General features: G+C 37.6%; 1 protein-coding gene across 1 annotated transcript in view; it reads right to left on the bottom strand.

The window, feature by feature from the left end:
• The window catches only part of LOC5563731 (kinesin-like protein Klp61F), a 43,554-nt gene continuing 18,178 nt past the window's right edge, over positions 1-25,376 (bottom strand). The window contains 4 exon segments of the mRNA XM_001647972.2: positions 1-376; positions 444-581; positions 20,102-21,300; positions 21,363-21,522. Coding sequence (XP_001648022.2) covers positions 311-376; positions 444-581; positions 20,102-21,300; positions 21,363-21,522 — 1,563 coding nt within the window. The 3' untranslated portion in view covers positions 1-310.

Below are 25,376 nucleotides of genomic sequence, written 5' to 3'. Positions count from 1 at the left end.
CTCTGAAAAATTACCATTTTATATTAAAAGAAAATAGTCTTAAATAAACTAGTGGAATAATGTACAACAATCATAGATCAGGTTCACTCTTGTACGATTCTGCATTTTTTTGCCTTGCATACGCGTTAGTCGAAGGAATATGGTACGTACACGTCGTCGGTTTAAAGAGGTCATAGGACACATAAAATACAAATACATATATCTAGAGACAAAGCATAGCTATTTTGTAGCGAGCGGAAGAAATGCATTTTGTGCAAATACCTTCAGTTTTGTACGGTCCGTCGTAAACGGAGGACACTCTCTCTTTCTCTCAAGCCACCTCGGTGATGGTTTCCATGTTTTCCTTATTGTCTTCACAATCCAAGTTGGTGGCGTCCTAGAGAGATTTAGGAAGAAAAGAATGCTTAATTGGAGTTTGTTACAGTGCACAGTGCGGGTCATACCTTGGGTAGAATGTTGGAGATTTGTAGATCCTTGAAGTGTTTTCGGTCTTCATCGAGCACATTACTTCGAAGGGGTGTAGAGTTTCGAATTTCGTCGTTATTCAGGCTGGAACATAGTAGACTCACATCCTCGTTATCCTATTTGTAAATAAAAAGACGTTGTTGATCGATAAAATGCATTTCAACGTTATTAGAAGTTTTAATAGCATATGATTAAGTACGACATTTTATATTCTAGAGGTAAACTTTTGTACGAAAATGGAACTCAAAAGATATAGGGGGAGTATGCTCGGACACTTTGAGCTTAGTCACTTATTTCGTAAAGCTATAAGGGGTGGGGGGGTATCCTTAAGATGTTACAGCTCATACAAAATTTGAAAAATATTCATGCAAAATGCGTTACGAGGGGGTAAGTGGGTTTCAAAAATGACTATTTTTGGCGTTATGAAATTTGTGAACAAACCTTTTTTGTTTCAAATTTATAATTCAAAAAGCAGGGTGACTTGTTGTACTTTCGGCTGCAAAGAGAACAATGGTTTTCTAAACGGTATTCGGTTCAAAACTTGTTTAAATTATTTTTGCATACAAACTAGAGATGTACCGAATATATTGAATAAGGTACCATGGGGCAAATGGGTAATGGAATTCGCATAGTTGAGATTCTTCCAATTCTAGAGACTTTAAATTGAAACAAATGAGGTTGTGTATATTTTTTAGCTTGACTCCCACCATATATAAGCAGCATGCTAAAATTGATTTTTATGAAAAATTAAAAAAAAAATACAGAAAAAGTTTTGAAAAATGTCTCCTTACTTTTGACTTGCCCCAAAAGTGGGGCAAGTGAAAAGTTTACCGTTTTGAACAATAAATTCAAAAACTAAAAGTTATATTCACGATTTCTATTAGCTTTAACACTTGTTAAGGCTTCCCAATGAACAATAACATAAGTAACATGTAAACAAAGAAAATGTTATTCTTTTCACTTCAATTTTCTTCTGTTCAGTTATGTTAGTTGAAATGATTCGACAACATTATAACTGCAACGTTTCCAATGTTAGTTCTTACATTATAGGACAGCAATTGCATTTATGCTCTGTAGAATTTCCACCGCTCGTTATTTGTTTTTGAGAAAGTCGGATATGACGTCGGATAACTCTTCGGGAGAAATCAAACGGAATCCTTCAATAACGTATTTAGGGTTTAAACTAATTTTACATAGACATTCCACGAGATTTCCGTGTGTTCTCTAATATTGCAACTTTTCAGTCAACGTCTTCCTTTTAATTGGCTGCCCGAAGTTGACATATTGATATTGTAATGTTTGGCATCATCTTTTAGAGAATTTCCATGATTTCTAATAGCTTTTAACGCTTGAGTATTGTGTTTCTTGAATTATCAGCACGTTATGTTTTTATACGATAATTGCGAATCATGTTTACTTATGGCGACCTAAAGAGAAAACACAAATGCAATCTCTAATGATAAACTTTTCACTTGCCCACCTGATAAGGAAATTGACGGTGTTTAAATTCAAATATTTTTAGGTCTACGTCGAATTAATTCTAAAACTTTGTTTATTGCAGTTTGAAACTGTCTCAGAGGACAACTAAGAAGTGGTACAGGAAATTATTTTCCGCAACTTTTTTCCACAGAAAATATTAAAATAAGATTGTACGCCTCCAACTTGTTACGGAGTAACAGTTGACAGGTTAACAATTTTTCACTCTATTATGCAATAATGGCTGAAAAATCTCAGAAATCTCTTACCTATCGTAATGTTCTCAATGACCTCAAAGGTTTACGTATGAGTTTAAAACGTTAATTCACATATTCAGTAAAATATATCAAATGTTTTCACTTGCCCCATTTACCCACTTGCCCCGCGGTACCTTAGTTAAAAAAATATTATTCGGCCAAACGAATAATCGGCCGAATATTAGGCCGAATAATGACCTAATATTCGGCCAAACAAAATCTTAATATTCAGCCGAATAACACCCGTATATTTGTCTAATTTCTCTATATCTCTATATTTTCAATCCTGGATAAAAAAAAAACGGGTTTGCTAAAGTAGGGAAAGCTTCTACGGTAAAAAATTGAACGGATTATGAATAAAATTTAATGATCGTCTTCTTGAGCTTTTGAAACCGGTTGTACAAATTACAAAAATAGTAAATTCCAAAGATTTTTCGTATTTCTAAAGTAAGAGATATGTATTCTATTGTTAGCACCTTTTATCCATTTCATTTTTTTGTTAAAGAATAATCCAATATACGTCACTAGATTTCCCATCCGACTTTTGGAAGTGTTTCAAATAAATTGGAACAAACAAATTGCAGACCACTGACGACCATAATAAAGGAAGAACGTGAGCAAGTGTCACAAACCAAACAATATCAAAATTGAAAGTGCTGATATATGTTAACAGTTAAAATTAAAAGCATTGAGTCCATATGCATATGGTACCTTACAGCCCCAAAAAAATGGTTATAAAGCTATCAGTTTACTATGGTAAATATTTGGCTACCCCGTTTAACATAAAGTCATTTGGCATAAAGCCATTTGGCATAAAGTCGTTTGGCATAAAGGTCATTTCGCATAATGGCCATTTGGCATAATGAACGTTTGGCATAAAAGAAAAGAAATTAGAAAAATTCGGCCGAATAACATAATTCATTATTCGGCAGACCGAATATTCAGCAAAATCAAAATAATCGAGATATTTGGCCGGCCGAATATTCGGTACATCTCTAATACAAACTTATTTTACTACCGAATTTCAGACGATTTGTCTGACAAAAACCCCCCATAACGAGGAGAACAAAACGGTCAAAGTCCTCAACATCATTTTGATGTTTATTTTGTTACTAATTAAAGCTCTATGATGGAACAAGCAACACAAAATACCGTCAAACGGGGTAACTTACAACTTGAGCATGAGCATGATTGACCGCCCGCAGATGCTACTCCGTTATTGCAAGAACAGCTGTACTTACACAGGGAACCAAAAGAGACTACTGGGGATCAGTAGCATACTCAATGTGTAAGTACTGGTCTGCCCATACTCGCAATACAGTCCCATCAGGAAAATCATCACGTCGAGAAAAACGCAACTGAACATTATCGTAAAAGTATTCGTAACGCCGCTGCTGGGAGCAGAAAATTCTAGTGGCATTACTTAACACATTATCATTAGAGTACAAGAAAATGAACAACTACTAAAATATTGTGAATACGATTATTTTTTATATACAAATCCAATATAGTTGTCAATGGGACTCGTTATCCGAGTATTTTCCTCATCAAATTCAAATATACCCGCATACCAGTCCCATTAATTGGGACTCGCTTACTTTGTTATCGCGTACCTTGACACATTTATTGCCAAGTTTACTATGGATTCCAAGGTACTTTTCCTTTTGCTACTTTAGTTCTTTCATATTTTAATGGCAATTCTTATTATACAATATGAAACAATACGGTGGTGATAGTGACAGTCCTCAAGACATTTCTGGGTTTGATGAAAGCGTTCCGGTCGGCCCCATAGGAAAAGCATTTTGGATTCACCGGCAGCACGTTGGTGAATGTAAACACAGGTACTCAGGCGGGTAAGTTTTGATTAGCCTGATTTCTACGAAGCTGTTGGACATTTCTTAGATCCATAATGTTGGCTTTTCATTGGATATTCTTAATTCTCAGCATTAGATATTGTACTGCATGACCAGTCGACGATACCAGTGGTGATATGCTAATTCTCATGTCGGCACAAAAAGCCTCCCCTCCAAGTCGTTAGAAAGATGAACCCTCCGGAGATTTCGTTGATAGGTAATTGATCAGAAGACGAAAGTTATGACAGCTGTGGACTTGACTTGGGAGAAGCTATTTATCTTATTTTTAATTTAGACTCTCATAAGGATTAGATATGTTTCTATCGCAAATCGCACTAGAAGAATTCTAGACAAAAATGAAAAAAAACATTTGCTATGGAGTGGAGAGGTTCAAAACACTGTAATTTGTAGCATTTATTTTTCTTATGGGATGAAAACTACGATGCAAGATTACAGAAACCATAACATGAATAGGTTTACTTGAATTTCGTCGTAATCTACTAGTGAGACTGTTATGCGGGTACTTTCAATATGGGACGCACATGATTTGGTATTTTTTTCGCATTTTGTCCATACAAAGATACAATTTTAAGCATGATACCATGAAGTACACTAAAAATAATAATGATTCATGAAGAAAACTCAAAAGTGATGAAAATTCAAATGGGACTGTTATGCGAGTATAGACAGTGGTGCTCTCATTATTATAACAAACAATAACGACGGCTCCTTCCGAATACAGGTCAATGGATCATTAAAATAACCAAAACGGCCGCTATGGAAAGCATAGATAGCGCCACCGTAGCCTTGTGTGTTTGACAGAACAGCAATGCTGTCACAATGTTAAATCCCATATACAGTGGCGCCTTTGTTTTGATGCGGTGAACACTGACAAAAACTACCTTCAATGATCTATTTGGGGATGAGAGGGAAATTTTGACGTGTTACTTGCTTCATGGAGCCGAGGAGTCCTCTGCACTTCCACAAGTAGACACTGGGAATTTGGATATGGGATAGGTTCGGGTAAAGGATTCGTTTTGGTGAACGATAAATATATACAGTCATCTCTCCCTTACTCGATATTGAAGGGACCATCGAGTTAGGGAGGTATCGAGTTACAGAATACAAAAGCAGTGCAACTGCGTTCCAAGGGACCATCGAGTTAGCCATGAAAACCAACTTTTACTATGGTTCTCTAACTCGATATCGAGATACGGAATATCGAGTAAGGGAGAGTTAACTGTAATTTGAAATGAATGTGCCTAACCGAATTCGCGATATTACTCGATAAAAGCATTGAACGCCGAACAAGTGGAAAACAAGCAACCAGGTCGAAGGATCAAACACTACACCGTCAAACGGGGTAACTTGCAACAGGAGTGAAACTTGCAAAACATCTATATGCAACCAAATTTACGTTGAATCTACGACGAAAGGATAATTCTCTTCCACTGGACTCGCTTCCAGTCGCCCTGGAAGTCCCAACTGCAAACAGCCATCGTGTGCGCGACCTACCGCGAAGTCGACGGCATTGTCCGGGTTCTCTACTGCATATTATTTTTGCTTGTCGTTTTTCCGGCATTCGTATCTCGTGACCAGCCCAACCCAGCCTACCATGCGTATATAAGCTTGATGACATCCGCTTCTTTATATAAGGTACCGCAGGGCAAGTGGGAACGAAAAAAACGATAGTTCAAACAAATTGTTCAATCAAATTTTCAAATGTCAATATTTTTCAAATCCAACAACACAATCACGTTTTGGCAACATATTTGCTGGTGTGTGCATGAAACTAATCGAATAATTTCGAAATTATGAAAACCTTGGAAGAAAGTTTTAGAATGAGCCAATGGTCCCACTTGCCTCGCTAAGCGGGGCAAGTGGGACACATCCAGTTTCATGCGTCAATCCACATCAGTAAGTCAACCATTACAATAATAGGATTGATAATTCATAGATTTTTAATTTTAAGTACATATTTGATGTACATAAGGGATCAACCATAAAATACGTTACGTTTTAGGAAGAAACCCTTTATTTAATAGTATGTCACCTCACATTTAATATTAACTGAAAATTCCTCAATAAAAGCGTAAAGAGGTATTAAACATGTTCAAAATATATTATTTATAAGTTGTTAATTAAAATGTAGAACATAAACAATCAATAATTGACGAAATTATAAATATGTTTTGTTATTATTTACATGCATGGCAGAAAACCACCTTATGGGGTGGAATTGTTTTCCATCTCTACTTAATTTGGTAGAAATAACAAATAAAGTTCAAATAAAATAGAAAAGTAATCGTTCTCATGATACATTTCAAATTTCAGCTGTGTGTTTGTTCAATTTTGAAGTCGTATTTCAAAAATAAAAAATAAATTTAAAAATAAAGAATAATAACACTTTTTTTCTCCCTCCTATGCAATTACGTAATTTGAGGTTGATCTTTTTTGATAAAAATCATTTGTTTGAATGTTTTAGTGCTACTCTCTAGGAGAATGTATGAAACGTGTACGAAAAGTTTTGATTCTGGTTTTTGTTTTGATAGGTCCCACTTACCCCAGGTACAAATATATTCTGGGGTAAGATAGACCATCGAAAATTTCATATGAAATGAAAACAAAATACTGGTTTATCGTTAGCAGCTTGTAATAATACTCAAAATTATAGCATACTGATGGAAATTCGATTTATAACACGTTTATTTTTTGAGAGTCAATGCAAGACGTGAAACGTGTCACAATTTATCATGCAAGTTGAAAATGGCGCTGAACTGACAACTGTTACATGAACCACATGGTAATAAAAATAACAATATGTTTAGTACTAAATACATTCCTTGTCATTGTATCTTCAACTTTCTAGAAGAATACCCCCATGAAAAACTTTTCCTAGTTGAGCTATGACGAAACGCCCCACTTACCCCTTATTCTCACTTGCCCCGCGGTACCTTACAGTGGGGATTCGCTCGTTGGGGGTCCGCTACATGGAATGACTCGATGGTTGGATGTTCGCTGGTTGGAAAATATTCCAACTAAAAAGCACTCAAATGTCAACCAAAAATGTCAAACTGACTTTGACGTCTGAGTACCGTCGCATTGCAGTCTCCATATATAGAACAAATGCGTATGTACATGTGCGTTTCGTGACGATTTGCTCTCCAGATGCGTAAGTGTGGAGCATTTTCACCAGCTGTCATTTGTTCCAACTAACGGATCGGATTCGCTAGATGGAAGGCAGTCGTGTTCCAACCAGCGAATCCCCGCTGTACTTGGTACAATTCATGATTCATGCGGTGCTGCCAGAGCTTGAGCTTGGGCTGGATTGGTCGCCCGTGGTTGCTGCTTCAGTATCGCCAGATCAGCTGCACTTACACAAGGAACCAACCAGATGACTGCTTGGGACTAACAGACACTCTCAGTGCACACCCTCAGATCTTCTATTTTTAGGCAACACTGGCGCCTGCCACGTCAGAATGCAGACCAATGAGTGGAAGGGGGAGGAATTGATGATGCATTAAACTGGCTCCCACAGTAGACCGGATATACCCCTGCATCTACGGAAGTTTATGCAGGAAGGTAAATGTATGGCAGAGAGGCTTGTTGTTTGGTTAGCAGCCTGCCTATGTGTCAGGCGTAAAGAAAGGCGTGCTATAATGATAGAAGAATGTATGCGTATAGAAACGGTTTTTTACCGTCTCGGGTTATAGCAAGTGTGGAAGATAGAAGCACCCATAACCAATGCTGTTAAATGTCATGAATAATACGTGACTCTGACATTTCAATACTGCTGAAATCATCCATCCTCGTGAAAAAAGTCATCGAAAAATGTTTTTCTTGCTGATCATTTCTTAATTTCTATCGGTTGGTCATATTTGCTGACGCTGACGTAGCCATTGGATCACAAACCCCGTCAATGATTCATACAACGCCGCCAGATGCCATTATCTTGTTTATCGCCGAGTATTGTAACCTTCGAACAGCAAACTCAAATTCAATCTCTGATGAGAAACTTTTCACTTGCCCCACGTGATTAGAAAATTGACGACGTTTAAATTTAGTTATTTTTAGGCCCTCGTCGAAATAATTTTAAAACTTTTTTGTTCAGTTTAAAACTGTCAGAGAGGACAATTCTGAAATAGCAAAGAAAATTATTTTCCGCAACCTTTTTCCACTGTCGTAATGTACTGAATGGACTCAAAGATTTACGCATGAGTTTGAAACGTTAATTCACATAGGGCAAGTGTACCATTAGTGGTGCACCTAAGGGAAAACTGCTAGAACATGATGATAAGATCATGAAATAAATTATTTTAACATATCAGTTGATAGATATCGAATCCTTCTATCATTCAAACGTATAAAAATCACGATTCATTTGAAATTTCCCTATAAAAAAACCTTACGCCAATAATAGGAACACTGTTCCTTTAGTGGAGGTATCTTTTAAGAATGGTTCATTTAGTGGTGCAAACCATTGATTTCTTATGGGACCCTCCACTATGGGTACTGATGCTATAGGTGCAAAGGAGCAAAATAATTGTTTTAGATAGTTTTACGGTTAAATTTCATGAATATTATTTGATTACTTGTGTCATTTTCGCATCATAGAAAAATATGACATAATCATTTATTAGTGCGAAACAAGCCAAAACACATATAAATATATACAAAATATAGATGGGGCACATGACCCAGACAACAAGAATGTAAGTATAACGAAATAACCTTTTGCGTTATGCGATGCTTTTGCGCAAAGTTTCACATATAAGAGGTCGCGGAAAGGCCTCATACGTACAAAAGTGAAGGCGATATTTTATGTGATGAAAAATAACATGCAGTGTGTAGATTTTATTGAGAACCAGTCTGTACTCTTATGCGACTTAATTTATGATAACAAAGTTTATTTGACAGCTGCTGCAGATCGATCCAATTTACTTTGTAATATACGGGACGAAACTAAACGTTTGAATGAACTCATGAAATGGCGGTTTATCCCCCATGCAGTGCGGGTGTGATGCGATTTGTATGAAGAAACGACTGTTTTCGTAAACTGTTATGCGATTTCTGATTGTCTGGGGACCCCTTGCTTCCACTCCTCCGGTTGCTGTTCCGTGCCCAGATTTTGACAATCAGCTCAGGCGGCCTACCTCTCCAAGCCCCATTTTGATGAGTTCAGCTCTAATACCATCCTTACCAGCCGCCTTGTTGCTCTTAAGCTGGTTGGTGGCATCCTTAACTTCCCTCAATGTGGAAACAGCTTGGTTTCCTTCATCCGCCGTGCTGACGTTTCCTCCGCTGACGTGACCCTCTGTGCTTATATTATCCGTGCCATTCAGATGTTCATCGTAGTGCTGCTTCCACCTTTCAATCACCTCACGTCCATTCGTCATCATTATCCCTACACATTTCGGCTCGCGGCACGAAGCCTTTTCCGGATGTGTTAAGCTCCTCGTAGAACTTGTAACTTGCATGCCGAATTACTCCTAGCCTAGATGGGACCACCATCTCCAAGCCTCAGGGTCGGCGAAACGCTCGTGGCACTCCGCGAAAGAAAACACTTACAGATTGGCCCAAGTAAAAACTCCATCTATTTCCTGTACACTTCCACCTTATTCCTTGACATTCTATTTCCTGTCCCTGACTACTAATTTCCCTCTCTATCCTTGCGTCCGTCCTCAACACAGGACGACGCCTTCCACTTTTTTATCACTACTCCTACCTTACTCTTTATTCGCTACTTCGGGGCCTCGCGCACTGCAGCACATTCTCCGCTCCTTGACACTGGAACAACTTCTGCTTTCTGGACCAGGGGGCGGACGACTCCCTATGCTGTGCGCCCCTCGAGTGTGGTGACGGACTCGAGGCTTCAGTGATCCGTGGATTCACTGGAAATACTGGGTTTCTAAGTGCATTCGGTTGTCGTACTGAGGTACAGGTCTTCACGGCGGACACACTACTGGTGAGTAGGGACAACGCAGGACATGACGAGGATGCAAAATGGTGAGAATTAGAAGCGGTACGGTAGGGCTACGTTCGGGGTTATTTAAGGACGGAAATTTACCTGGATGTTACTTCCTTTCTTCTTTCGTCGCAATATCTTATCTCTATAACTTCTTCAAACTTCCTATATCATTTACAACTTTTTGGACAGCACAACTGCTGTCTTCAAAGATCACCAGGCTTATGAAGTATCGTTTTGGTAATCGTTGACCCCGAACCTTTGGCCGTTGACCCATCCTCGTTCATGACGTAATCCGCCTCATCATGGCCACCCATTTCGACACCTCCATGGCCGCCCATTCGTGTGGTTTATCGTCGCTCTGGTGGTAACTAGCGGCACTACTTTCGTCCTTTAATAGGGTGGAACAATGGGGGCTGCGTTCGTGGGAGTTTCTGGGACATTCATTTTGCTATACATATTATTTGGGGATTTTTTTTTATTATCGTACAAATTGGGCCGAAGGGTCTCAGATTTTCATGAAACTTTTTCCACAGGCAGGGCTCATGGATATATGAATAAGAAAAAATTGAGAAAAATTCAGGGTCGCCTATTTTTCCGGAAAACTCAGGTGGAAATTTTTTGTTTTCCCTTGACACTACTTACTTTGAAAAATCATAACTCAAGAACGAAGCATCGTAGAAACAAAGTTTTTATATGAAAATTTAAGCAAATTTTCTCAAAAATCAAAAAAAAAATATGAGCTGGAAAAAGTTTTCCACAATATTTTTCCATCGTTAGGGAAATTCATAAAGAAAAGCTGGAAAATCTATGCCCGAACTCGCAGAAAATTTTTATTAAAATATTTTTGAGAAGGAAACTTTATAAACTTCAATTCTAGTAACTTTTAGGATGTACTTTTTTTTTTGTTCCTGAGTTATGGTCAATTTTGTGAAAAATGACCATATTAGCCTTTTCTTTAAAAACCAATCGAAGCATCAGAATAACAAGGTTTTTTATCAAAGCAATTGCAAATTTTCTAAAAGATCTGAAAGAAACGATATGGGATTGGTTTTAATGAAGTATAAGTCGGATTGGATTTTATTTTTCATGAAACATTACACCGTTAAGCAAAGCTGAAAATACTGTTTCTTTTCCATTCCAAGGGATTCTTCTCAGAACTTCTCTGTGAGATTTTTCAAGTTTTCTATAAAATCATTAACATTTTCCTCTTTGTTGATAATTTCACAACGAGGAGAAATAATCCAAAAACAATACTTAACTTCTTCAACGTTGCTTTCATCTAAGCGATTGGCAACAAAATATAATTTCTTTAATTTACAATCCTCACAGGACCTCAAGTAACAATCATCTGTACTATCTGGACATATCATTTGACTAATCAAAAAGGTGTTAAGATTTTTTTCTGTATTATGAACTTCAAAGCAATTAGTTTTTTCAATGCATCAACCATGAATTTCAGGGGTCTATTTTATAAGTCGAGTCGATCAAAATGACTCGACTGGAGTCACTGTCGACCGAAAAATTCGCTCGACTCAGCTCTGTCACTCGAGTTTTTCGACAGTTGTCACTCTATGTGACTGGATAACTATGGCAGTCGACGGGTGACATCTGAAATATGCATGCTTCGACAATGAATACAGACGAGTCACATGAATCTGCTCGATTTACAAAATAGGCCCCTCATATTCTCATGTATCATGCAAACAAAAACATTCATGGCCGATGAATCCTTTGTATAAACACATTGTTTTGGTTTAAGTTTCCAGAACGATGTGAATGAGACAGATTCCTGTTCACTCTTACAGGTTTCCAAATATTGTTTATATAAAGTATCCAAAGGGTCAAGCAAAAGGCGTTTTTGAACATTTTGGCGCACTCCATTGGGTAACTTAATAGATATGGTATCTTTCAAGCCAGGAAATGGTCGACTGATATCATCCCTTAGGTAAAAATTTGAAACTATGTCCTGGACATCTGATCCATGCGAGGGTCGTCCTACTTTTGAAAGTGGTTTTTTTTTTTTTTTTTTTTTTTTTTTTATTGATAACAGAGTATTACATTATAATACTTAATAATAACAGGTTTGCTTTTTGCTTGTTCAATAAGTTTCTGAGCCCTAGCTTACATTTATGTACTTTCCAAAGCAACGGTTGAAAAACTCTCTATTTTCCCATCTCAATTCACGGATTTCTTTCTTAAACAAATACAAACTAGGCTGTGGGTACCGTTTCAGATTGAAAGCGATTGCTTTGACTGCTAACCATAAAGCCGCATTTTCATTTTTCTTTGAATTATCTATTTCGTAATGGAGAATATCTTCTAAGTTCTGCAACCTTATTTCACAATGTTTCAAAATTGTCGTTTTTGTCCAATTTGAGATAATCTGGGCTGGGGGACATTGTTCCAATCTGTGAACATTATTATCGGAGCGCGAACACTGGTCGCAGGCGCTACTTTCAATCCTTCCAATGTTATAGGCAACAAGTTTTTCCTTATTAGATATAATATTATTCCAGAATGCGAAACACGTAGCTTTGTCGTCAGAACAGATAAAATTAAAATTCAGGTTTCTCCATACAATCTCCCAGCTAATCATAGGATATTCAATTTTAACAGCTGGAACAATATTTTTCTGTGAGATATAATGTCTGTAAATCAAGGCGGTAGTAGTGATATTGGGCATATCCTTAATCTTTCGAATTTCAACAATTAAATCCTTAATAGCGAGAGGCAAATTTTGGGGTTTCAATTTATGTATTATGTATTCTTCTGATGTATCATTATTTCCCCAGTCTATTGCATTTTTAATAAAAAGAGACTTTGTTTTCGTTTCTGGGTCTACTAACCGCAGCCCACCCTGATCATAATCTAAATAAAGCTGTTCTCTATTGGTTTTAAATATGAATCCTTTCCATAGAAATTGACCCACACAGCATTTGATTTCAGCTATGTGCTTTTTTGCAGGAGGAAAAACCTGGGCCAAGTACCAAAATTTCGAAAGTACGAAGGAATTAATCAACCAGCTTTTCTCCCATAAATTCAAGTTCCTCACACTGTGTACCTGTAACATTCGCTTTACACTTTGTATTATTCTGTCGTAGTTAGAATTTATAATTGAACTAATCTTAGATGAAAACTCTATTCCCAAAATTTTGAGATGATTTACTTCTGGAATCTGTTGTGGGCCTAAAACGCATTTATTGATTCTCATATAAGCAGATTTACTAGTATTCATTTTAATCTTCCCAAACGATTCAAAGGAGCGCAAAATTTGAACAAGCAAATCAAACTCTTCGTCGTTTCTTATGAAAATATTAATGTCGTCAGCATAAGCAATCGTTTTGATGAACTTATCGTAAATAAGGACACCTGATATGCTATCATTTAATTTACAGAGTAGTGGTTCTATATATAATACAAATAAAATCATGCTGAGTGGGCATCCTTGCCTGACAGATGAATTTATGTTAATATCGTTTGACAGAAAACCATTGAATTGAACTTTAGAAGACGCGCTTCTGTATAAGTTTTTTACGCACTCAATGAATACGTCTGGGAAATTAAATTTTTTCAAAACTTTCCAAAGATAATCGTGGTCAACTTTGTCAAACGCTTTTTGAAGATCAACACTCACCAATGCACCTTTGAATTTCAAAGTATCATTAGCACGAAGTATAATTCTACGAATGTCTTTCAGATTATCAGTACATGATTTTTGCGGTAAGCATGCTGACTGTCCAGCGCTCACTAAATCTGCTAAGAAAAATAATACACGATTTGCTATTATCTTAGTGAACAACTTATAATCACAATTCAAAAGACTAATAGGCCTGTAATTATCTAAAATGTGTTTGCTACCACTTTTGTGTATCAATGTAATTATACCAGCTGAAAATTCTCTCGGAGGGTGGTCAACTCCAGACAAATAATCATTGAAAACTTTTAATAGATCTTCCTTTACCGTATCAAAGTTTTGTAAATAAAACTCGTAATTTAATCCATCTGGACCTGGGCTTTTCTTTTTCTTGCATAATTTTAAAGTATTATACATTTCCTCTATCGTAATTGGTTTAACTAATTCTCTTTGCTGTTGAACTGTCAGATGTTTGGTAACATTGTTTAAAGGATCCTCTTCCAAATTGAGAGATATATTGTTCGAACCAGCTTTTTCAAATTGTTCTGAAAAATATCCATTGATTATTTGCTTTAACTTACCAACATCACCTGTAATTACATTCCCGTCTAAAAGTCTTAAGTTACCTGTTTTAGAATTCCTTTGAATCTGGGCAGAAATTTGAAATATACTTATTGTTTCCTTCTGAGTTATAGAATGATCCTGAATTGTACTGCAGAAATACTTCATCCTATCATGCTCAATCTCTAATAGCCTAGATTTCACTATTTTCATGTCCTTTAAAACGTCTTCACCAAGACATCGCCTGTTATGCAAATTATTTAAAACTGAATAAAAATAGGATTTTTCTTGATGTGTTCTTCGATTTCTACACCAGCTTTCAGATTTGAAAAATTGTTTTGTTTTACTTTTCACTACTGAATTCCACCAATTATTTCTGCTAGCGCAATATGACGAAAATGCCTTCCAGGAGTTATATTTCACAGAAAAATCATTACAAACCGATTCGTCCTTCAGAAATACCGAATTAATCTTCCAATAGCCTTTACCTTTGATAGGAAGACTGTTTGGGTCCACCTTTACCTTTAATATAACCGCGCAATGATCAGAGAATGGAATAGATAGAGTTTCGGCACTCAAAACTGATTCTACGAATCCCACAGGACCGTAAAATCGGTCTAATCGAGATGCTGATCCAGATCTGTGAAATGTAAATTGATTCTGTTTCAATTCCTTCAAAATATCCTTCCATTGGAAGGATTCCACCAAGCGCCTGAGACCAGCTGAATCATTGAAAATTCCTGTAGAATCTGACCGTTCAAGAATACAATTAAAGTCTCCACCAAGAACCGAATACGAAACTCCAGATTTACTCAAGTGGACCGCTAAACCATTTACAAATAAATCTTCCCGTTCTTTTTTTCTGTTAGTTCCAGCGAAAGCATAAATGTTGATGTAATTAATTTTGTTAATTACAATAGAAGATATTCGTCCATTAGGATCTAGAATCACATTTTCAAAATCAAACAATTTCCTCAAAAGTATTCCAGTACCCATACCATGTTCACTAATATTAACTACAGCGAAATGAGATGGAAGAAACGAAAAGTTTTCATAACAAAGCTCCTGCAGGAATACTAAATCGATATCATGATTCCAGATAAAATCTCTTAATAAATTTTGATTCACTACTGTTGTCGTACTGTTCAGATTGACCGTTGCAATTTTCAAAATATGATTCATCCTGGATCTTAAAACTAGTATTGATAGTCAAATTACTGATCTATCGCAAAAAACTAACAGACTTCCTTAGAAGCCTGAGAGGTTAAACAAAGAGAAATATACATTTTTATACACTACATTCACGTTTTTCATTGCCATCAATTATGATTTTCTTTGATCTTCCTCTAGTGAGGATTCCTTGACTCACTCCTATCCCAGATGATTGTGATTTGATCGATTGCACATCACCTTTGTCCGAATCTGGTGACGTCTCGGATGCCGACCTACTATCCTTCTTGCTCAAAGTGCGGCCACGCTTCTTATTTTTCCCTACCATCTGGAATTCACCTACCTCCATCTCACTCACCTCTATTGCAGAGTGACCAGCGGCTGCATCTGGAGTGATACTACCACTATCGACCACCTCAGAGAGTTCCGCTACTGCTTCAACGTTTCGTTCTTTGGTAGAGCTATCGTTCATAGCTTCCACGCATACACTTAATTGGTCACTCGTTAGAATAGCACTCACCGTACTACTCACCGCCGTTACAGATTTCTCTTCGCCAGCCGCTAACAGCTTGTTCAAAACGACCATACCTTCATTGTTTTCTGGAACCTTTGTCTTCACAGACCGAGACCGCCAACGTCCAGCTGCAATTTCACTGAACGATGGTACAGCGGTTTCGCCTATCGCACTAGAATGCCTCTCCGAACTTGTTGAAGGTTCCGATGTCCTTGTATTTTCCGATGCCACGCTGGTCACATCCAACCTGTGGTTGATGCTCACTCGTTTCGGACAATTCGCCTTCCGATGCTCCATACTGCCGCAAAGAAAACACTTATTTTGCAGTCCTTCGTAGAATACACGTGCTTGGAAGTTCCGCACGTGTATCGACGCTGGGATATCGCTTTTGATCTCCATGTGTACGCCTCGCACGGATGTCCATATCGGGAATCCCGTCTCTGCTCCGTATTTCTCTCGCACCATTCTTTGAATTACTCCATATTTGGAAAGCACTGAAGAGATTTCTCTATCGTCGATCTCCGGGGGGAGATTGAAAATCCGGACATACCTGAATACGGTTGACGCTGCAGAAAACGTGACCCTTGTTGACTCATACTTGCTGTAATCGAAATCCATCGCCGATGGTAGCCGCAGTAAAGCAGCCTTCAGTTGTTCTTCCGTCTTGAACTTGATGAAAACGCAGTTTTCCTTCGGGTCCTTGTACATCGAAAGCAGAGTAGCCGGACTTAGACTCATCTTGACCTTCATGAAATGAAAAATTTCATGATCGGTTGGTTCCTTTTTTCCAGGGCCAAAGTGAATTCGCATGGAATTTGCACGCGCTTCTTCCATTTTTCCTATATTCCGTTGTTTCCGATTAGTTGAAGGTCGCCTATTGTTCAAGTGAACAAGAGGAAAGCAGGGTTTACTGTAGTCTCAGCTACACAGCACGATTAATACACTCCGCTATAGACACTATCGACCGACTTGCTCTGAGTCTAAACACGAACTGTGGTTGAATCCCTATATTGTATTTTTTTGATTCAGTGATAACGTGTTGAGACACGTCAAAATGAGCTTTCACTTTGGAATATGACCAATTCCTAGGAAGTAATTTTAGAAGTTCAATTTGCTTGTCAGGTTCGGCTTTTGTAACAGCTGAGTTCAAATTTAATAAAACGGAATTAAAATCCTCTGTAACATCGACAATATTAGGCGGAAACCAAATTTGATTGAACATTTCGTCCATAGAAGCATTACGATAGTTACTACTAGAAGCATCCAAACGTGAAGATTTTACTTGAAAAGAAATTTCCAAGAATTTAGCAAGCTCTTGTATTTTTTGTACATTATTTATAGTACCAACTGACTCACCCGAGGAAGGAGTTTCCTTTGGCGACACCAACGAAAATAGTGGTGAAACTTGTTCCTCAAACGCTATTGCTTCTGGAAGATCTGTTACGAGAGCCTTCTGGTCACCGGTAATGGAGCACTTCACGTAAATTTTCATCTTTTCCGTAATCCACCGAACTCCATTCGAATGAAGCTTACTGATGAGGCCTTGGCCGATCGATCGTAGATTTGTCCTTACTGATTTGTGGCCGTCCAGTCCGAAGGGGTTACAGCATAAAGAATTGTATTCGTAATATTGAACTTTGTCCATTTCAACAGCTTCGGGAAAACTTTTTTCACTTTCCAAAAATTAATAACGAGAAATATACAGCTGATAGACAACACTTGCACTTTCTCACTGCTCTTTGTTAGTTTTTGGTAAACTTATGATTCTCAAGCCATTTCAACGCTTTAAACTTGAATTGGTAAATAGCTATTTGTCATATTGTCTACCCATTTATTAAACTGTCAATTTTGTAGTTACCTAACAGGAAAAAATTCTGATTGAAGAAAACTTTGTTTCTATGTAGTTTCGTTCTCAAGAAATTTTGTTTATGAACTTATAAATTTGTAAATATATGGTTCAAACAGCTCATCCTAGCAATATTTGATCATGTTTTAGGAACGAAAAATGAGCGTATTGAAAAATATTGTAGGATTGGATCTTATTGACCGCTCTTTTCAAATATACTTTGTTTGAAAGCTGGAATAGCTAATCGGGTTTTCATTATTTGTTTTCATAAACAGTGAAAAATGCCCTGGGAAACTGATTCCATTTCAAAAATTTCATATCTTTGAGATAATTTGAATCCGGTTCGACAAGTCATGATGAGTCTTGAGTCATGATTTTTAAACGAAAAGGCATGAATGGCAAATCTTTGCATTTTTTACAAAATTGACCATAACTCAGGAACTAAAGAAAAGTACATCCTAAAAGTTACCAGAATTGAAGTTTATAAAGTTTCTTTCTTCAAAATATTTCATTAAAAATTTCCGCGAGTTCGGGCATAGATTTTCCAGCTTTTCTTTATGAATTTCCCCAACGGTGGAAAATTTTGTGGAAAACTTTTTCCAGTTCATATTTTTTTTTTGATTTCTGAGAAAATTTGCTTACATTTTCATATAAAAACTTTGTTTCTACAATGTTTCGTTCTTGAGTTATGATTTTTCAAAGAAAAGTCTTATATGGCACATCTGGACATTTTTCACAAAATTGGCCATAACTCAAAAACGAAAAAAAAGTGCATTCCAAAAATTTCAGTGATTAAAGCTTATAAAATTACCTTCTCGAAAATATTTTTTTGAAAATTTTCCACGAGTTCGGGCATAGTTTTTCTGGCTTTTCTCTACGAATTTTCCCAACGGTGAAAAATTTTGTGGAAAACTTTTTCCAGTTCATATTTTTTTTTTGGATTTTGAGAAAATTTGCTTAAATTTTCATATAAAAACTTTGTTTCTACGATGCTTCGTTCTTGAGTTATGATTTTTCAAAGTAAGTAGTGTCAAGAGAAAACAAAAAATTTCCACCTTAGTTTTCCGGAAAAATAGGCGACCCTGAAATTTTCTCAATTTTTTTTTTATTCATATATCCATGAGCCCTGCGTGTGGAAAAAGTTTCATGAAAATCTGAGACCCTTCGGCCCAAACCCGTACGGTAATAAAAAAAATCCCCATTTACGACACTGCACACGACAAATCTCATCAACACTAGACATTACACTGACACTGGTTGCAAACTTTTGCGTTTCTTGTGAACTGCTTTCGTTTTCTTCTATATCGCTGCACTTTTCACTTTTCATTCTTCTCTTCCAAAACCTGCCTGCATTCTTCGTCGAACCAATCGTAACATAATATTATCATCCATTCCACGTACCCAACGATGAACTCGGCTGCGTTGTTGATGGCTGCTTTTATGCTACTCCAGCAGTCCTCAAAAGGGGCTTCATCAAGCTCGCCCTTTTCCCACAACGCTACCTTGACATGCTGAGCGTTTTGTTGTGTCAGTCGCGCTAGGTTATACTGAGGCGGGCGTCGATACGTACATTGTCGATGACGGATAGTTTTGGGCGCAGTTTCACTGACATCAGATAGTGATGAAAGTCAAGCGTTATGTTCTACTGCCAGTTATATTGGAGATGTGCCGTCCATCGATCAAAACGTGGTCGATTTGTGATTCAGTCTGCTGTGGTGATCTACGAGTGTACCGATACAGGAGGCTATGCTGAAAGTAGTTTCTACGAATGGCCATGTTCTTGGAGGCGGCGAATCTATCAGTCGTAGGCCGTTTTCGTTTGTCAGCCGGGGAGCGCTGAACTTTCCAATTGTCGGTCTGAGCTCCTCTTCCTGGCCAACCTGAGCGTACAAATCTCCCATGATGATCTTGACGTCGTGGCTTGGGCAGCGGTTGTCCTTGCGTTCGAGCTACCATCACTATTAAAGTTGTTCCCAGCTCATGCGTGTTGGAAGTTTTAACAACTAGCGAAAATCTAGACGTTATATATATTTTGCAATTGGATTTAATTGGCAGATTGAAGTGAAATTTGCGATTAAGTTACATGTATTTTCAGTGAGAATTAAACTCACGTTGCCACTATGCCACGACGCATATCGACGCAGAAGACAATCTGAATTCAATTTCAACTCAATCACGTGACCCTCTTTCGCAAAGCGCACCACTAGAATAATTAGATGACCATCTAAACACAGCGTTTGTCTATGCAATGCCTAGGCGAGAGCCCAAATCAAATGAAAGCATTACGAAAAACTTGGCTAAGATATTTTTAATTGTGTAGTTAGTTGCTTCTGCCCAATTAGTTTGAACCCACTTACCTCCGTGATCGTCGTGGAAAGATCCAGTTCGGCCATGCCCCGCTCGCGCCAGAACCGCCGGATTATCCTGTCGTGTGGTGACGTCATCGGAATATCCTTCGGATAGTTGACGTTCTTCCGGACCGGAGTTTGGCCCGTGGGTTGATACAGCGTCAGTTCCTCCCGATGGAACCGATCCACTTGCTCGGTCAGTTCACCCAGATTGGCGTTGGTTTGCTTCTGGTAGGAGGTGATGTTTCTCTGCAGTTGCTTGTTCAGCGCAATCGTTGTGTGGCGGAACTCGGACTGCGTGACCGCTTCGGAGTTTATTTTGTCCTGTAGGGCAAGTGTCTGGGCGGAGTGAGTGGCGGTGGATTTCGACTGGTGCTGCTCGAAATCGGACACGAACTGCGACCATCGCTCGTTGGAAGCTTCTGCGAAGCTTCGAAGTACGGTGGTTTGCTGATTGATTGCTTCCTTCATCTGTCCGCAGGACGATTCTACCGGAACGAGAACGTTGTTTTGTAGACGACCTTCAATGATTGCCTTATGCTCCTGACGAATCTCGTCCACTTGCTGTGTGTTACGTTCTAACTGGTCGAGGTCTACTCGGGAAGCTTCGACATTCTTGTCGACTACGACTCTGGCGTTTTCGATAATCTCCTCGACGGAAGTCTTCGTTTGGCCAACCTCTTGACCGACTTCCCGAAGTCGGTCCAAACAGGCTTGCTCGGCGCGAATCTCTTCGCACATCGACATCAGAAGGGCCATCCGCCCTTCGTGGGCTTTCTTTGACGATACGACGAAGTCCTCGATTCGACTTTGGCTTTCTCCGAATCTACCGACCAGTTGGTTCATGTCTTGGAGGATGCCTTTAAGGGACGAACAGAACTGCAAGTTGCGCTCTTCGCTTGTCCTGCATGCTTGCCACGTGGCCAGCAGTAGCGCCTTCTGTTGGTCGTCCTGTTCGGCAAGCGTTTTCTTCAGTGCCTGGACGTTGGCCGTGATGGTCATGCGCAGCGATTCCAACGCTCGTTCGTTTGCATCGGAGGACGATTTAGCTAAAGCCATTTGCTCCGCACTCCACTGGGAGTGGCCATCGCGGAAAGATGTCAGCAAGGAGGAGTTCTTTGATGTTATGCTAGCGGATAGGGATTCTAGTTCGGATATTTTCCCGCGCACTTTCTGCTGGAGGGCGTCCTGTTTCGAGAGATATTTGTCTAGAAGAAGAATCAAAAGCTGTAACATGTTCATTCAGCTTGAACCTTGGTGTTGAACTTACCCCAATCGCTGACGATCGTAGAAGAAATTTGATGACAGCTTTGGGTGAGATTGGTCACATTGCCCTCCATTGCTTTCATGCGATTTTTCAGCTGATCAACAAACTGTTCGCAAACCGTTTGGTTCTTTTGATCCGTCTCTTTTCTCCTGTCGATCGTGTCCTGAAATGGTATGCGATTTGATATCATATAGTGGCGTACCCATAAAATGATGTGTTGATAAATGAGAAATAATGTTCATTGAAATAGTCAAGAAAATAAGGTGACCATTTCCTAGAGATTAAAAATTAGGACTTTTTGCATTTTTTCTGTGCTAATACCATTTTGTCTCAAATTCCAAACATGACTCATCAGCCATTCCATGAAAAACCGATCTAGTGGGTCACCGAATTCCGTGAAAACTTGCTATTTTGTTCCTTATCCGAAATAAGGATATACGTGTTTTTGTTTTTTTTTTTTTTTTATTAGGGCGACCATTTCCAAAATAGGGTGACCAGAAAAATCACGATTTTGCCAAATTTTTATTTTAAAAACATTATAACTTTTGAACCGTTCGATCTATTTTTAATCTAAATGAAAGCTAAAGATTTTGACTTTTCAGGAAAAATATAAAATTTTACAAAAAATGTTTTTTTACTTGAAAAAAAAAAACAATAATTTCTCAACTACCGAAAATCTAAACATTACATATAATTTGCAATTGGATTAGATGGACAAATTGATGTGAAGATTTGCGAAAAAGTTACACGTCTTCTCAGTGAGAATCGAACTCACGACCCCTCATGGCGTAATGGTTAACGCGCCCCAACTAGAGATCGGGGAGTCGTGAGTTCGATTCTCACTGAGAATTGCAAATTATATGTAATGTTTAGCTAGTTGTCAAACTTCCACTCGGCTGGTTAGCCGTAAACCACGATTCATAATTAAAACAAGCAATAATTTCTGTTTTTTCGCATTTTGAAGGCCTCGGGACCAAAGGGGCTATTGCTGTTATATTTTTTTCTTTAATTTTTAGTTTACTGTCAAATTTTCAGCGATGTATGTTTTTTAGTTTTTGAGATATATTATTTTGAAAATAAAAATCAGTCATTTTTCATCGGCACACACTGTAGGTCTCTGTAGATTTTTTATTTAAAAATATAACATAACTTTTGAACAGCTCAACCGATTTCCAATCTTTTTTATGGAATAAAAGCTTGAGCTTTTCAGACAAAATTTAAAAATCTGAAAAAATATTTTTTACATGAAAAACTATTAAAAAATCTACCCTACGCTTTTTATATTAAATTTAGGGGAGGGATTATTAGAGTATGTTTAAAACTACAAATTGAACTTTAACACTTCACTTTTGCAAACAAAAAATAAAATACTAAAATCACTTGTAAGGCGAGCAAATACCTTTAAACTCTAATATGTGTTGCTTATCTTGACAGATAGGCCTATTTCGTCTGCGACTTGCAGACTTCTTCAGTGTCGAGTGCTCGACTTGAAGAGAACATCGCATGGTTTTATACTAGAAAAAAGTGTGTGGTATGTTAGAACTAGATTCTACCTGTAATCGTATACAGGGGGTCATTTTTTAATTGTGTACCTAATCAAATGAAAGGATTGTCAAAATTAGAAATTCCTGCTTGTTTGGCAGGTGGTCAATTAATGTGTTTATGTACTGTGTGTGTGAAGGTTAGGTATAAGTTTAAACAGCCAAGAGTACCCATTTCCTTGATCTTTGTTTAGTAATTTATTGTTGTTTTGTTTGAAAATTTCTATGCTTTCCGCTACGTCAAGCTTCCAAGGATTTGAAATATGTCGTAAGAGTTTGATATTTTTTGTGTTAAGGAAATGTTGTTCATTGTAAATATGTTCTGCAACTTTTGATTTGAAATGGCGCACATGTCCTTTTTCTGTGTCTTTGTGTGCTTTAGTAACTTCTGCTACGTGTTCTTTAAAACGTGTATTGAGAGTCCGTTTTGTTTGTCCTATGTAAATTTTATTGCAGTGGTCGCATGTAATTTGGTAAACGCCTGATTTATATAAACTGTCAATTGGATCTTTCGTTGAACCTAGGAGAGTTTGGAGTTGGTTGTTTCTACTGGTAAAAACTAACTCGAAACCAAACTTTCGTAGGATTGGGCGTAGCTTTTTTGTTTCATCGTTGTAATTGACGGCTATACGTTTGAGTGTTGGTTGTTCTTGTGTCAGAGTAGTAAGTGAACGTTTGTGTTGTTTTCGTGTTCTTTTGTCAATGAGTTGTTGTATTGATTGTCTTGTGTAACCGTTTAATTGTCCTGTTTCAAAAATGTAGTTGAGTTCCTTTATTCTACCAGTTTCACTGAGGGGGATTGTTAGCATTCGATGTATCATGTGATTGAAGGAAGACATTTTGTGTTGGTGTGAGTGATTTGATGTGTTTGGAATAATACGTTGAGTGTTAGTTGGTTTTCTATAGATTTCAAATGTAAGTGATGAGTGTTCTTTTACAATAAGTAAGTCCAAGAAAGGCAATTTGTTATCCTGTTCCACTTCGTAAGTAAATTCAATGTTTTTGTGAGCCTTATTAATTGTTTCTAAAGTTTGGGGTAAGGTGTGTTTTTTAACTATGCTGAAAACTCGTTTCTCTAAATTTGCCATAAAAATCTCACTTAAAAATGGAGAAAGAGGGTTTCCCATTGGGGCTCCATTGAACTGTTTATAAGTTTCATCTCTATGCAAAGTTTAGTTAATTTAATATATGTACGTACTTGTTTTATCCAATCTGTACCTTCATATTGACTAAGTAGCCAATCTTCTAATAGGCTTATGGCCTCTTTAACAGGAATGCTAGGGAATAAAGATTTGACATCAAAAGAAACCAAAACTTCATCATCGGCTATTTTTAGATTTTCAATTACTTCTGTAAAATGTTTGGAATTTTTAACTGTTTTACTATGAATTTTTTTTTGAAAATTTTGGAATTTCTGGACTAAATACTTTGCAATCTTGTGGGTGGGTGATCCAATAGCTGAAACAATCTCACGCATTTCATTACCAGGTTTATGAACTTTAGGAAGTCCTTTAATTCTTGGCAATGAAGGGTTAGATTCCTTCAGTGAGTTTACAACATTACCCAAAACCGGTTTTGCTTCTTTTAACGCTTTGTCAACACGTCTTACCATTCCTGGAAGAGGATCAGTTCTTTGAACACGGTAAGGTCCATGTTGGATTTTGTTCTGCATTATTTCTTCGTATTTAGATTTATCAAAAATTACAGTCGAATTACCTTTATCTGCTCTTAAATAGAAAACCGGTTTTGTGTTGAGTTGTTTAATTATGTTGTGTTCCTTGTTTAGGGGTGTAGTGTTCGTGTTGCGGATAATGTTGGCGGTGTGTGTTCTGATTTCTTGGATTTGTGAAGTCTGTAGATTATAAGTGTTGATTGCTGTTTCAATGTCTATGACTGTTTGTGTCGTGTCAGGTTTTGCTGGTATAGCGTAGGTCAGTCCTTTGTTGAGTAGGGTCAATTGTTCATCTGTGAATTGTTGCTTTTTCGGCGATTTATTAAAGATAATGCGAGAATATGCCGCATGGTTTACAAAACAGTTTTTTTAACACGATCCTGAGAGACATTCGATAATTGGCAATTTGGTTGATCTTTCAGTGGAGCTAATGTATATAAACATTAACTCCACTGAAAGATCAACCAAATGATCGCAGTGATAATACACCCAATATAGGAAAACAGTTTTCATTAAAATAGCGAATTGTGCTTTTTGAGAACATCCTCAAAGGTGGCAACAATCGCACAAGCTTTCTAATTTGATATTTCTTTGAGTTCCAAAAATGTGACAAAAGAATGAGAAAATGCCATTTGGCATAATGCCGTTTGGCATACAGTCGTTTGGCATAATAGTCGTTTGGCATAACAGTTGTTTGGCATAATAGTCGTTTGGCATAATGGTTGTTTGGCATAATTTAAAACACAAGATACTGCAAAGGTAAAGTAATATCTGGGACCATAAAATGCGTCATAAAATATCATG

The sequence above is a fragment of the Aedes aegypti genome, chromosome 2, assembly GCF_002204515.2.
Source record: "Aedes aegypti strain LVP_AGWG chromosome 2, AaegL5.0 Primary Assembly, whole genome shotgun sequence".
In the NCBI taxonomy this organism is placed as follows: Eukaryota; Metazoa; Arthropoda; class Insecta; order Diptera; family Culicidae; genus Aedes; species Aedes aegypti.
The sequence above is the reverse complement of the archived record's forward strand: the minus strand, read 5'-3'. Positions and strand labels throughout refer to the sequence as shown.